Source organism: Xenopus laevis, chromosome 2L (assembly GCF_017654675.1).
Source record: "Xenopus laevis strain J_2021 chromosome 2L, Xenopus_laevis_v10.1, whole genome shotgun sequence".
NCBI lineage: Eukaryota > Metazoa > Chordata > Amphibia > Anura > Pipidae > Xenopus > Xenopus laevis.
The window spans coordinates 15,924,870-15,939,815 of record NC_054373.1 but is presented as its reverse complement, the minus strand read 5'-3'; the positions used below and the strand labels follow the sequence as shown (position 1 = coordinate 15,939,815).

The following is a 14,946-nucleotide window of genomic DNA, read 5'->3' as shown; positions in this document are numbered from 1 at the left end:
AGACAGGGTATGTTCAAGCATATGTTCTCAAATACACCAATGGGATTATTTATCAATGTTCGTAGTTTTTTTTTTCCGTGCTTCAAATTTTGTTGTGCTAAAAATCATAAATTTGAATCATGGTTTAAAACCCAGGAATTTTTTATATTTGTTAAGTCAAACAAAAACACTATGGGAGCTTTCCTTAGCATTTTAATCAAACGATTAAATCTTTCGAATCAAACAATTCTAAGGATTTTAATCCATCGATCAAATGATTTTCCTTCGATCAGAAATTGCTAGGAAAGCCTATGAGGACCTTCCCCATAGGCTAACATTGGTAGGTTTTAGGTGGCGAAGTAGGTGGTCGAAGTTTTTTTTAAAGAGACAGTACTTCGACTATCGAATGGTCGAATAGTCGAAGCATGCGCAGGTGGAGCATTTTACCAGTTCCCTACAACTGCGCATGAGCCGAAGTGATGACAATTACGAAGTGCCGGAAGAAGACTCAAAGTTTACAGAAGCAGCTAAAGATGGCCCCGTGAGCTCCGCTGCGCTGAATCTGCAACAAGAGGTAATTACCGGCTTAGGGGTATTTATTTTTGCTAACTCCTGTGCGGGGAGAAGGGAGGGGGGAATATGGAGGGTACGGTTTTTATTAGAAATGGGGTTTAGTTCTCCTTTAAGGGGTGTAGCCTCAATGTTGAGGCAAGAAGTCTGACAGCTGATGGATGTGAACTGGTAGTAGACATATGAGGACTGTTGGTTGAGGGATAAGACCTGTTGATGGTTGAGATCATATGGTTGATAGATGACCAAAGGGTTCAGATTAAAGAATGAGGCCTGAAGACTGATTGTTGAATAATGAAGAATGGTAGGAGTGGAATATGGATTTAATAATGCTTAAGGGGTGTGGGCTTATTGTTGAGGTAAGATATCTGACAGCTGATGGATGTGGGCTGGTAGTTGACATATGAGGATGGACAGTTGAGGGATGAAGAGACATTCTTTAGGGATGTCAAATGTTTTGTGGTTTGTCTCAGCGTTTGATGTCTGAAACAAAGAGCTGAGGACGAAACACACACACACACACACACACACACACACACACACACACACACACACACACACACACACACACACACACACACACACACTGAAATAGAGCATTACAATTACAGATGATTAACATCCTCATCAGTTCCCCTTACCCTTGAATGCAAGATAATGAGCTACATGCCATTTCTATAAGATCAGAAGGTGTTTTATGATGCTCAGTGACTGGGAAGAAATGCTATCCCATAATATCACAATTACAGGTATGGGACCTGTATCCAGAATGCTCGGGGCCTGGAGTTTTCCGGATAACAGATTATTTCATAAATTTTGACCTCCATGCCTTAAAGGGGTTTTTCACCTTTGAATTAACTTTTAGTACGATGTAGAGAGTGATATTCTGAGACAATTTGCAGATGGTTTTCATTTTCTATTATTTATGGTTTTGAGTTATTTAGCTTTTTATTCAGCAGCTCTTCAATTTGTATTTTAAGCTATCTGGTAGCTACGGTCCAAATTGCCCTAGCAACCATGCATCGATTTGAATAAGAGACTGAAATATGAATAGGAGAAGCCTGGATAGAAGGATCAGTAATAAAAAGTAGCAATAACAATACATTTGTAGCCTTACAGAGCATTTGTTTTTAGAAGGGTTCAGTGACCCCCATTTGAAAGCTGGAAAGAGTCAGAAAAAAGGCAAATAACTATAAAACTATAAAAAAAATAATAATGAAGACCAACTGAAAAGTTGCTTAGACTTGGCCATTCTATAACATGCTAAAGGGAAGATTTATCAAAGGTCGAATTTCGAAGTGAAATATACTTCGAAATTCGACCATCGAATGGCTTTACTTCGACTTCGAATATCGAAGTCGATGTTTTTTACCGAATTTGACCGTTTATTGGGCGAAGTAAAATCGTTTGATCGAACGATGAAATTGTTTGAATCTAATCGAACGATTTTACTTTGACTACAAACAACGTAGAAAAATGCATTAGAAGGTCCCCATAGGCTAATATAGCACTTTGGCAGGTTTAATTTGGTGAACTATTGAAGTCGAAGTTTTGGTCGAATATTCAAACGATTTTACTTCAAATCAAAGTCAAAGTAAATTCGAAGTCGTAGTATCCTATTCGATGGTCGAAGTATCCAAAAAATTATTTCAAATTTTTTTACTTTGAAAATTCCCTCGAATTCACTTTTGACCCTTGATAAAACTGCCCCAAAAGTTACCTTAAAGGTGAACCACTCCTTTTATAAAATCATTTAAACATTACATAAACCCAATAGGCTTAGTTGGGATCAAGTACAAGCGACTGTTTCATTATTACAAAGAAAAATAAATCATTTGTAAAAATTTGGATTACTTGGATAAAATAGAGTCTATGGGAGATGGCCTTGCCATAATTCGGAGATTTCTGGATAACGGATCCTATACCTGTATATATAGGTTTATAAATCCTGCCCTTACTTTTATACCAGACTGACAAGTGTACACTTGCCAGGATCAGTAATGTAAACAAATATCGTAATGAAAACATTTATTTGACAAACAAAACATATTTGTAAAAGGGATTCATTTTCGATAAAATCCAATTGATTTGATAATGGTCTTCAGGTTCCAGTTTCCAAGCGCTGATCAAATATAGCGATGTAATATAGCGATTGTATTCTATCCCATGTCTTAACTGTGCACCTGGGGTTGGATAATTACACCTCTTGCTTTATTGATAATTCTCATAATGATGGTATTACTATAACAGTACTCATTTCCATAGAACACCAGGTTTGTGATTACATTTAGTGGAAGGCTGCTTGTCAGTACAGAACACTCTGCAGACGTACAAAGATTTATTGTTGAATGCCAGAACTATGTATTATAATGCTTGGACATATTAAGTGGCCATAAATTATAATTAACTTCAGTTTGCAGGTGGGGGTTTGTGGGGAATTAAAGGCGAGTACGTGTGCGGCTGCATCATTTTCACCTTGTTAAAAACCTGAACGCTTTGCATAGTGTATGGTTTATTTTTTTATTGTTCGAAAGAATGATACGTTGCCTTGAATTAAGGATATGCTTAATGAATTATGCTAAATATCAGGGGCGTAACTATAGAGGAAGCAGACCCTGCGGCTGCAGGGGGGCCCAGGAGGTATAGGGGCCCCCTGCAGGCCCTAATTCATATACAGTTTCAATAAATATTGGTAAAACAAGTCAACTGCTAAAAATTTTGGGGGCCTGAAAAATAATTTGCTGTGGGGCCCAGTAATATCTAGTTACGCCACTGCTAAATATCAGGTCACTTGAACATAGAACTTTATCATCTGTGCCCACATATGTGAGCCTACAAAGGCATCTTCTGCTCATTGTATTCTCCCTCCCTAAAAAGCCTCCCTAGGTAACTGGCCGCTCCATGGCGACGTATCTTGACAGCGCTATATAAATAAATTGATGATGATGATGATGACTAAGGCAAGGTTCTTACTAGTGATGGGCAAATCTGTGCTGTTCGTGAAACGGCAAAAAATTCGCAAAACGCATTGAAGTCAGTGGGGGTCAAAATAATTCTGACGCGTATCAATTTTGAAGCGAGTGACAATTTTGATGCGTACACCTATTTGTCCAAATGCATTAAAGTCAATGGGGGCCCGAATAATTTTGACGCGCGACAATTTTTATGCACACAATAGTTTTGATACGTGTCAATTTTTGTTTTTGCACACGTTGGATTTTTAGGCAGCAAATTTTCACCCACAGATTTACGAATTTATTTGCTGGATGCGAAACGTGGAAATTTGAAGCAAATTCTTGCCTGGCGAATTTATTCACCCATCACTAGTGATGGGCGAATTTTGGGTGTTTCGCTTCACCAAAAAAATTGCGAATTTCCCGCGAAATTCGGGAAACAGAGAAAAACTAGCGAAACAGCACTGGTGTCTCGTTTTTGATGCTGACGACCATTTTTGACAAAATTGCACTGGGGTCCAAAAAACGGAAGCTGGTGTCCATTTTTTTTTGACGCCGGCGAATTTTCACGGCGGTTTTACGGGAATTTGCCACGAATTTGCGCCTGACCAATAAATTCGTCCATCACTAGTTCTTACCTTACCTCATGGCAGAAACGGACCTGCCCACTGGTCACTCACAGTACAACTACCCTATCTGTAATATCTTTAAAACCCAGTGGATATTAATTAAAAACGATCGGGCATGAACTGAATTTTGAAGCAAAAAAAATCTTGCACAGTATATTTCTCTATTAAATACAAAGGAGGTGGAGCATCTGCTTATTATTAAGTGAGTAAACTCACAAAACTTAATTGACTTTATGGGGCAGATTCACTAACCAGTGAATTTTCGCCAGCGTCCGTTTTGCACCCTTCGCAACTAGTGATGGGTGAATTTGCGCCGTTTCGCTGAAAAATTTTCGAATTTCAAGAGAAATTTGCGAAACGGAGAAAAATTCTGTTTTTTGGATGCCGGCGTCCGTTTTTTTGGATGCCAGAGCACATTTGCTGGGGAAAATGCACCAGCATCCAAAAAACGGATGCCAGCGTCCATTTTTTTGACGCCAGCAAATTTTCATGGCCCTTTCGCAAATTTAGATGCCGGCGAATTTTCGTGGCTGTTTCGCAAATTTTTCGTGCCTGCCGAATAAATTCGCCCATCACTATTCGCAACACTTCGCCAGGCACAAATTCGCTCAGACAACGCTAATTCACTAATATGCAGAGTTTGGTCCGGGGAGCTGAACTCTGGCAGCTTTTCACTAGTGTTACTTCAGCAGTGCGAGCATTTCAAAGCGAAGATGCTCTCGCGTTTATTTCTGCCCAGCAAAAATTCGCTAATGATCTTGCTCTCAGGTCAATTTGGATATGGATAATTTAAAGTTGTATGGACGTCTTTATTATAATTGTTGCTGCAAATGGTTTCAGTTACCAGTTTATATTACACAAGTTCAGGGAACCTTAATAAAGACAAGAGAGTTAATATAATGCCCTACACACGAGCCCACTGTAAAATGAATGTTCCATATGTTATGAAATGTCTTGAAAAAAAATGTTTGTTAGGACTTTTGAAGGCAATCACACTGAAAAAAAGGAAAAGACGCGTTTTTTTAAACTTTGATGCATTTTTGGCTCACAGGATATGATGTAAGTGACAGGCGATGAGGAAGATCAGCTTCTTTTTAGCACATCACCTGGTCTGAGGTGGTGAAGGCAACTCTGGTGAAAGAGGTAACGTTCAGTAAAATCTGCATTTTAGTGAATTTGTGGAGTAGCGTCCGCTCGCCAGAGCTAAAAGTCACCTGGCGATAGAGTGCGAATGTCTGCTATTGACAGTCCCATTCGATAGCGAATTGGCACCTGCGTACGTAAATAGGTGATATCCCTGCGGGTGGCTATGCTGCCAAATTGTCGATAGCGTTAGCCACTTTGCACCTTAGTAAATCTGCCCCCATGTATTCAGATCAGAAACCCTGCACTCTATTAAGATCTGGTACAAGTGAACCAGGCCTGTTGGAGGGATATAATCAGCAACTATGTTGACTATTGTTATTAAAAAACTATTGGGCAAGCATCATTTTATGGGTATTCCCTGCATTTTTTTAAAAAAAAACCATGTATGATATGCAGTATATAAATAGATGTATAAATATAGGTTTTGTGACCTGTTATCCAAAATTCCCGGGACCTGAAGTTTTCCAGATAAGGGATCTTTGGATCCCCATACATTAAATTTTCTTGAAAAACATTGAATAAACCCAAGAGGTTTGTTTTGCCTCCAATAAGGATTAATAATATCTTAGTTTGGGTCAAGTACAAGATACTGTCTTATTTACATGGAAAAGGGAAATCATTTAATTTGAATCGTTTTATTAAAATGGAGCACATGGGAGATGACCTTCAAATAATTTGGAACTTATTATTGGGATTCCGGATGACGAATGAGCTATGAGGTCGTTTTTTAAGGTGACAATATATTATAAGTTCATATATTTGTCGCTGCTGATTTTTGATTATTTTTAGACTGTAGCTGTAATGCAAAAAGTGGATTAGGGAAAGGTGACTGAACTTCTACTCTCTCTGATGTATGGCAAAGACTAAAACCTGCTGCGGAAGCAAGTTTTTCTATATACCTAAAAGCTTCAGTGCACAAAACCTTTTAGATGTTGCTCCAAGGTTATTTTCCGGCTTCTCACCTGAATTGGCATTTGAGCAATTTCTTTGTCGAGAAACATGGTGGTTTCTGTGTAATCTCTCACCAGGGGATTCTAAATGCTGTGCACAAAATTGTAAAACCCACAGATAATAGATGAGATGATCCAGAGCATGGAGTCAAACTTGCCAGTTCTATCAAACCCCATGATGAGGCCATTAGTGATATTGGTGTTGGAGGAAATTACAATAATTGGGAGAACAAGGTGCTCCAGAACATAATGTCAATAGCTCACCAGATTAATGTTAATGTGGTCCAGGTGCTCCAAACCCCCAGTTTTAGGGAACGGCAAACCAGGATATACGACACCAGCAGGGCTATACGGCACTCAGAAGAATCCACAGTACAAAAATATATTTAAAAAATCTTTATTGATCAAAGTTTAAAATATATTTGCATCTCCATGTGCCCTACGTGTTTTGTACCCACAGGGGTACAGCCCATGATTAAAGGGATCCTGTCATCGGAAAACATGTTTTTTTCAAAACGCATCAGTTAATAGTGCTGCTCCAGCAGAATTCTGCACTGAAATCCATTTCTCAAAAGAGCAGACAGATTTTTTTTATATTCAATTTTGAAATCTGACATGGGGCTAGACATGTTGTCAGTTTCCCAGCTGCCCCTGGTCATGTGACTTGTGCCTGCACTTTAGGAGAGAAATGCTTTCTGGCAGGCTGCTGTTTTTCCTTCTCAATGTAACTGAAGGGAGGAAAAGGGAGGGGGTGATATCACTCCAACTTGCAGTACAGCAGTAAAGAGTGATTGACGTTTATCAGAGCACAAGTCACATGACTTGGGGCAGCTGGGAATTCAAAATTGAATATAAAAAAATCTGTTTGCTCTTTTCAGAAATGGATTTTAGTGCAGAATTCTGCTGGAGCAGCACTATTAACTGATTCATTTTGAAAAAATTTTTTTTTCCCATGACAGTATCCCTTTAAGCACCCCTGTGGGTACAAAACAGATAGGGCACATGGAGATGCAAATATATCTTTAGCTTTGATCAATAAAGACTTTTTTAAACTATATTTTGTCCCTGCGGAGTGCCAGATAGCCCTGCTCGTGTTGGAGGAAATTACACACGTGAAGATCATATTGTATGCAGGCAATGTGTTTGACATGGAATGAACCATCTTTTCCTTCTGTTGAAACATCTCGACATACTTGTGCCCTCAGCCTCTTCAGATTTTTTTTTAACAGCATTGCACTTTTTCCAGTCTGAATTTTAACGTTTTTTTTTTGCAACATTTTGAAACATTTTAAACGTTTTTTTTTCTATCTGTTCCAACTACAGGCAATTTTCGAACAATATTTTAAGATACAGCTTTGGCAAACAAACAGATGTCCCTAAACTCTCAGGAATGGAGAACTTAATGCCCATCAGAGAACCTGACCCCAAGGGTCTCCTATATATTTATGTAAGCCCACTATGAAAAAGGATTAGTATAGTAATAGTTGGCCTAGTAGCAGCAGAGTAGCAGCAGGTGCCCCATGGTCTAGAACAGGCTGACCTCCTGCAACACAAATTAAGATGTCAGCATCTAAAGTCCTCTTTCCAGAGCTTGGGTGATGTAATTTGACATGCTTGTAAAGAGGAGAAAAATAACTTTTATTTTTCAATGTGTAAATAGTTTTAAAGCTTGGCCTATAGGGGAGTTCTCCTTCAGGAGCCTATATAAGGAGATGCAAGAGCTGTGCAGTTCCTCTCTGGCTTAGGAACATCCAGAGTCAGGATCAAGACCAATGTGGGTTTTGGCAGACAGACTCCTTCAGGGCTAGCTAGTGGTAGAAGGTTGTGTGAGTTCACTCTAGGAGTGAAATATAGTTTTATATAGGTGGCCATAGACAATAACGATCTTTCTTTCCGATCGACGAGCCAACCGATATCCAAGTCTTCTGCCGATATCAGAAGACATGCATAAACGCATTGTGTATCCTTCAGTCGGCAACCTGTAAACCTGCCTCCCTACAAGAAACTGTCAATAAAGTGTGCCTTTATTTATTGCAACACTGTGCGTATGCTTTCCTTTCAGCAGTTGTGCCTGGGCTAACTTTGCAGCCAGTGTTTTTTTTACAATGATTCACAGGACTCCATGTTCACATGTACTCTACTCCATGAACCAACTCTCCTCCTGATCCTAAATCTTTCAAGATCCAGTGGCCAGGCCACCCAATAATGCCAAGGACAGGCTGCTGCACTCCCTTTGCTTGTGTGTGCCGAGTCATATGAGACATGTTCACTGGCCTGTGCATGCACATAACACATGTGCTGTATTGGGAGAGAAAACAGGAGTTGCCAAGGGCCCACCAGGATTTTACACAGTCAACCGGCCAGCCCAACCTTGTCTGAGACTAGTGGAGAGGATGCATTCCATAGCATTCTAATATCCAATAGAGATTATATAGATATTCATACCATTATACTGAATATGACAGTTGCACTTGGGAGCAGTGGCATAACTAGATGATACTGGGCCCCCAACATATGCAGAGATTGGCCTGTTTTGCTCATTGTAATTGCTCATTAATTAGGACGTCATGGGGTCCCCTGTACCTCCTGGGCCCCCTGTAGCCTGCAGGGTCTGCTTTTCTGTATTTATACCCCTGCTTGGGAGACATTTGAGACAATATGATTGTATAGTCTCACAAATTTGCGGATCCATTACTTTGCACATATCCCATAGAAAAGCAATAAATATTGTGTTAAGAAATAGCAAGAACAAAATTAAAACTGTGCTAAATGAAAATAGGACCTGCTTGCCCTCATGCGAAGCTTGGTTACCAGAGGATACAGCTTGAAATGTCAGCGATTTTGATTTTTAGGTCAAATCATCCAGGCAAGTAGAATATGCAATTTAAACCATGGTCCACTACATAAAAAGGTTTGTGCTGCTTAATAGAAATTCCTAGTAATGGGTTGATGGAACAATACAGCCCTGATGGATGCAATAACAAGGTTACAGAAAGGTTGATTACAAACGTAAGATATTCATATCCAAGAAAGAGTGGCAACATGAATATAATAAACCCAGGAACATATTGCATATGAAGCAGATTTAACACTATTTTATTCTCTAGTTATTCATCTCAATTTCACCTCCCCAGATGCTCCAGGCTAATTGTCATCAACATGCATCAATAAAATTATAGCCTTTTATTTCGCTCACACAAACACACTTCTCACAAAGCAAGCAAAATGCGTAATTATCTTCCCAAGCACCCTGATGCTTAGCCCTCTTTTTGAGAGATAAAACACCAATCAAGAGAATGAAATAACAGAAGCCCAAATAGTGATATCTTATGAAGCAAAACACAATGATACAATTAATATTCTACAAAACAATTTGAGATGAACTTCAGTTGCCGGTGCTGTAAGAATGGATCTAAAATATAGTACTGTACTTCAAAAAAAGTTCTATAGGAAAGTTCCAACAAGTGGATACTGGTGAAAACATAGGGGGTCAGTGTAATGAGCATTGTGCACACAATTGGCATGTTTTTTCCCATAATGCAGCGTCCCCCTCCCCCAAGAATTGTAGTCTGATGCATCCAATGGGTCAAAATGAACATAATTGAGCTTGCACTTCATCGCAGAATATTTTCAAAGTATTATTTTTGGTGTACTGAGTGACCCATACACCCGGTTCTTTAGACAGTGTGCTGAGCTCATTTTCACAGGGAGATGAGGGAACCCTGGAGCTATCGCCTGGTCTGGAGGTGGTGGTAACTCTAGGGTTCCTCTGTGTCAATAGGTGCAACTTTGCTTAATTCAGAATGGGTGGCAGGAAGGATTAAGCATTTTGATTGGCTGCAGGAAATTTGCGGGGCTGCAACTGCATTTGCAGTTTTGAATTCCCCACTATACACTTGCTTCTGAAAAATGGAAGCTGTAAAGGCAAAAATGAGTGCACATGTTGGTAAATTGAGCCAAGTTACTGCACCAATTTATCTTAGTGAATCTGCGCCCAAATGGCACCACTTTTTGGCAAAGTCAAATCCAACATATCAAAGGCAACTCCCTTGGCTTACAATCAGGGTCGGACTGGGGGGCCTGGGTCCCCTGCCAAGCCACCTCCCCACTGCAGGTCCCCTGATGAGCCACCGCCCCCCCTTCCGGGTCCCCTGCCAAGTCCCCTGCTGGGCCCCACCACAATGCACATGCGTGCACTTTGTAATAGCCGCGACCTGCCCGATAAAGGGAGGTTGCGGCAGGGAGATTTTCCTGGAACATTTGGCAGGGAGGGGATCTGGGCCGGTGGGGCCCACAAGAGCTGGGGGCCCACTGGGTTTTTAGTCCCACTCTGCATAAGTATGTATTTCACAAGATGCTGATCAGTTGCATGTACAGGTATGGAATCCGCTAGCTGGAAAGCTCTGAAAAACTATTTACCTTTTCTCTGTAATAATAAAGCAGTACCCTGTACTTGAGCCAAACTAACATATAATTAATCCTTATTGAAAGCAAAAGTGGCCTATTGGGTTTATTTAATGTTTACATGATTTTAGGACTTAAGGTATAAAGATCCAAATTATGGAAAGATCCATTATCCGGAAAACCCCAGGTTTCAAGCATTCTGGATAACAGGTCCATACTTGTTTAGGCAGAGCAAACTAAGGGACCCTAGAAGTGAAAGCTTCTGAAGGCAGGTGTAAATTCCAGGGTTTCCATGAATCCATTCACACTGTAAATTACACTTTGCAAGCAGTTGCACCTAAATGATCAGGCTGAACTAGAGCATTGAAAAATGTCAAGAAACATCAGAAGAACAAGTGCATAATGTTAGAGTAGTTTTTATGCTTTGGGATTTGCACTTGAGTTTGCCATTGAGCCTTAAAGCTTTGGATTCTCGTGATACCAGTATTAATAAGCTTAATTACTCTGCAAGATAACTAGTTTCTTCTGGCACTCTATCTGGATAATATGATGGACATCATTGCTCATTAATTTAAGGGTTTACAAAGGCATCGCTGGGTTGTAAATAGGCAGGGGCTTAGAGAGGATTGGATTTAAAAACGGTAGAGCTAACATGTTTTTACTCAATGAAGTGTAACCAATAAATTATAAGTAGTCCATGGAGACCTGAGAGTTGCAGGATGAAGAGGCCACATGTTGTGAAAAAGACACAAACTGCAATGTTTTGTGTAATTATCTAGTAACTTTCAAGTTTCATGTGGAATCCTTAACTTTTTCATTTTCCTTTTCTTTGGAAGACAGAAGAAAATTCACCAAGGAAAGTTTATGGCCACGCAAGAACCACATGCTCAACATAATGCACAAAATGCCCTTCTATCAGAAATACAGTTTTTATTCCTAGACTTTAATGGATGATTTCTCTAGATGTTTTATAACTATGTTTTGACTCAATATACTTCCCCTTGGAACAGGCTATTATAAGGGAGCACAAATTCTTTAGAAGAGAATTGGGCATCAGTCATCATTGATGGAACTCTTCAGTCTTGCAAGATATGAACACAATGATAGATATTCATTTTTTTTCCTTTATTTTAATAATGGTAAATATTCAGTAGGCTCTGGAGGAAGTGTGGGGTTTAATTTCTAAGGTGACTCCAATTTCAGCTACTTGTGGGAGTCAGATGTTCCCTCTTACAGGGATTTACAAGACCTTCATAAAAAGAAAAACATAATATACAATCAATAATAGAAATCTTACCTCTTTTATGAGGCTCATGAATCGAGGTCCAAACCTCCAAGGCTTGTGCCTATGACACTGCAAAGAGCTAACAGTCATTTGGGAGGCTCGTTGTGTTGCAACTGCGACCATATAGACAGCATCGTACATCAAAGCTGCATCTGTCTGTATCAAACACATACACAGACTGCATTTTATTATAATACTCAGAGATAGTCGTCGCTGCTTTGCGATACTCACTTTCACACTTCATGAGTCCCATTAGGACAACTCATCAAGCTACAATATTTCTGTCCTGTTGGCAGTAAAGTTTTACAATACTCATCCTTCAGATCCTTCACATACAAATAAACTCTTTCAGAACTTTCAGACCCAAGATTATGGAGTTGGAACATTTTTAGAGCAGCACAAATATAGCAACATGACTCCTATTGCAACATAGACATTAAATAGCCTTTATAAAAAAATACCATCCCCAGGATATTGGGTTTTGGAAATGGAATTCCTTCTTGTGGTGGTACATGAGTTTCAGGAATCCTTTCAGAGAAATAATGAACCCCCTTCTTATAGGGTCACAAGGAGTTGGCCTGTTTAAAAATATTCTGTCTTAATATGGTTGACGTAGTTCCTGGTGGCTTCAAGGGTTATTTATTAAAAGTGGAGTTTGTGAGATTTTTTTTCTACCTCAAAAAAACGTACAATTGAAACAAACTCGAATGTTTGCTTACTTTTTGAAAAAAAATTGAATGCAATAAAATTGATTGAATGCATCGGGGAAAAAACATGAATACCTCAAATGTATCAAGTTTATAGGCTAAAAAAAAATCTTGAATTTATTGTAACCAGCGTAAAACATCTGAAAATCATGAAGGCAAAAAATATCTGCAAATGGTTAAAAGGACCTCTGGCATTGACTTTTACATGAAATCAACAGGTTTTAGCTGGAGTATTTTTGGATTCAGATTTTTAGCAGCTTTGGGGCACAATACATTTCGAAAGATTCAAGTTATTTTTTTCCCAAAAAAATGTGAGTTTTTTTTTGTGAAAACACAACTGGGAGTTTAATTAATAACCCCCCCTTAAATATCTTTAAATTTTTTAATGGAGTCTTTTATTTCTTATAAAATACACAGAAGTCACCAATATCAATGTAGCTTAATGATAGAATCAGTTATAATTGATGATTAGTGATGTCATTTGTGTCATACGACTCACTAAAACGTGTGTAAAATAAGATAATATACCCCTGTCATAAAATATGAGGATCTTAGAAGCCCCCTTGGAGTTCTATGACTTGTAAACAAGAACTTGGAACACAGCCTCATACAGTTATGGGATCCATTATCTATTTTGAATGACAGGAAGGGTGTCTCCCATAGACTCTATTTTAATCAAATGATTCACATTTTAAAAAATGATTTCCTTTTTCTCTGTAATAATAAAATGGTACTTGATATGAACTAAGATATAATTAATCCTTATTGGAAGCAAAACAATTCTGTTGAGTTTACCTAATGCTTACATAATTTTTTTGTAGATTTAAGGTATAAAGATCCAAATTACTGAAAGATCCATTGTCTGGAAAACCCCAGGTCCCAAACATTCTGGATAATATGTCCCATACCTGAATATGGTGATGGAACTCTTCTATGACTTCTAATATTCTCATATTTTATAGGTTACAATAGCCTCCATATTATTTATAGGACTTCAAAATTCTAATAACCGTATGAAGGCAGGAGGCCTTTTAAGTGCCCTTTAATAACCATAAACATTACAGTAGGTGACACATATATGTTAGTTACCCTTGCAAATCAAAACGTCAGCTTTGCTTCAGAAATCCACCTTCGAAATTATTTTATTTGTTGCCAATACAGTATCATCCTGCTCCTTTTGACTAATTCACAATAAACATTTACAGAGTACTTAAGTACCATCTTTATATTCTGAGGAACATTCAACCCATCGTGTGAAATTTTAAGATTGTGGATTAAAGGATTAAGAGCCCAATTCTTAGCTATAGATTAATGAAGAGCATGCAGACTATAAATATTTATGTACAGAGAAGGGAGAAGAAAATAAAGCTGCATTATATGCAACAAAGATGGAATAGATTGATATTCTATTAATTTACTATTTGCATTTCCATATGCTGCAAAAATATTTTCTTAAGTATCATAATGGTGCAAAATAATTTAACCCAAGCTCAGTATTGAAGGCCATTCAATGTTCCTATTGCTCAGAAGAGTGATCTTCTCTTGAGCTGTTGAAGGTCTACAGAATGATCAACTCTTGGAGGAGATTGATGTTGATGGAGCAATTGATAGATCACAAGAAGTATCCATTGATTAAATAGAGAGGTCTGTAGCTGCATTAACAACATTTTCACTCTTCAGCATTGAAGGCCTTCAATGTTCCTATTGCTCTAGAATGGTGATCTTCTCTTCAGCTGTTGAGGATCTATAAAATGATCAACTTCTGGATGAAATCAGCAGGGGAACATATCTTCAGCTTGTTTTTACACCAGAAATCTACAATTATGTTGATGGGGTAATGGACAGAACACAAGTATCCACTGATTAAATAGAGAGGTCTGGAACTGCATTAACAACATTTTCACTCTTCAGCATTGAAGGCTTTCAATGATCCTATTGCTCTAGAATGGTGATCTTTAGTGATGGGCGAATTTGCGCCGTTTCGCTTCGCCGAAAAATTCGCGAAACGGCGCCGTTTTTCGAAAAAAAATTTTTGACGCCGGCGAATTTTTTCCGCGAATTTTCGCGGGAGTTTCGCGAATTTATTCGCTGGCGGCGAATCACGCAAATTCGCCGCGAATTCGCGCCTGGCGAATAAATTCGCCCATCACTAGTGATCTTCTCTTCAGCTGTTGAGGATCTGTAAAATGATCAACTTCTGGATGAAATCAGCAGGGGAACATATCTTCAGCTTGTTTTTACACCAGAAATCTACAATTATGTTGATGGGGTAATGGACAGAACACAACAAGTATCCCCTGATTAAATAGAGAGGTCTGGAAC

The 14,946-nt window shown here is 38.8% G+C and overlaps 1 protein-coding gene across 3 annotated transcripts in view; it reads right to left on the bottom strand.

The window, feature by feature from the left end:
- The window catches only part of LOC108707425 (glutamate receptor ionotropic, kainate 1), a 273,351-nt gene that overhangs the window by 61,728 nt on the left and 196,677 nt on the right, over nt 1–14,946 (bottom strand). For all 3 annotated transcript variants that reach the window (XM_041581583.1, XM_041581582.1, XM_018245436.2), the window contains exon 7: nt 11,930–12,073. In XM_041581583.1, the coding sequence (XP_041437517.1) occupies nt 11,930–12,073 (144 nt within the window). The remainder of the gene's footprint in view (nt 1–11,929; nt 12,074–14,946) is intronic.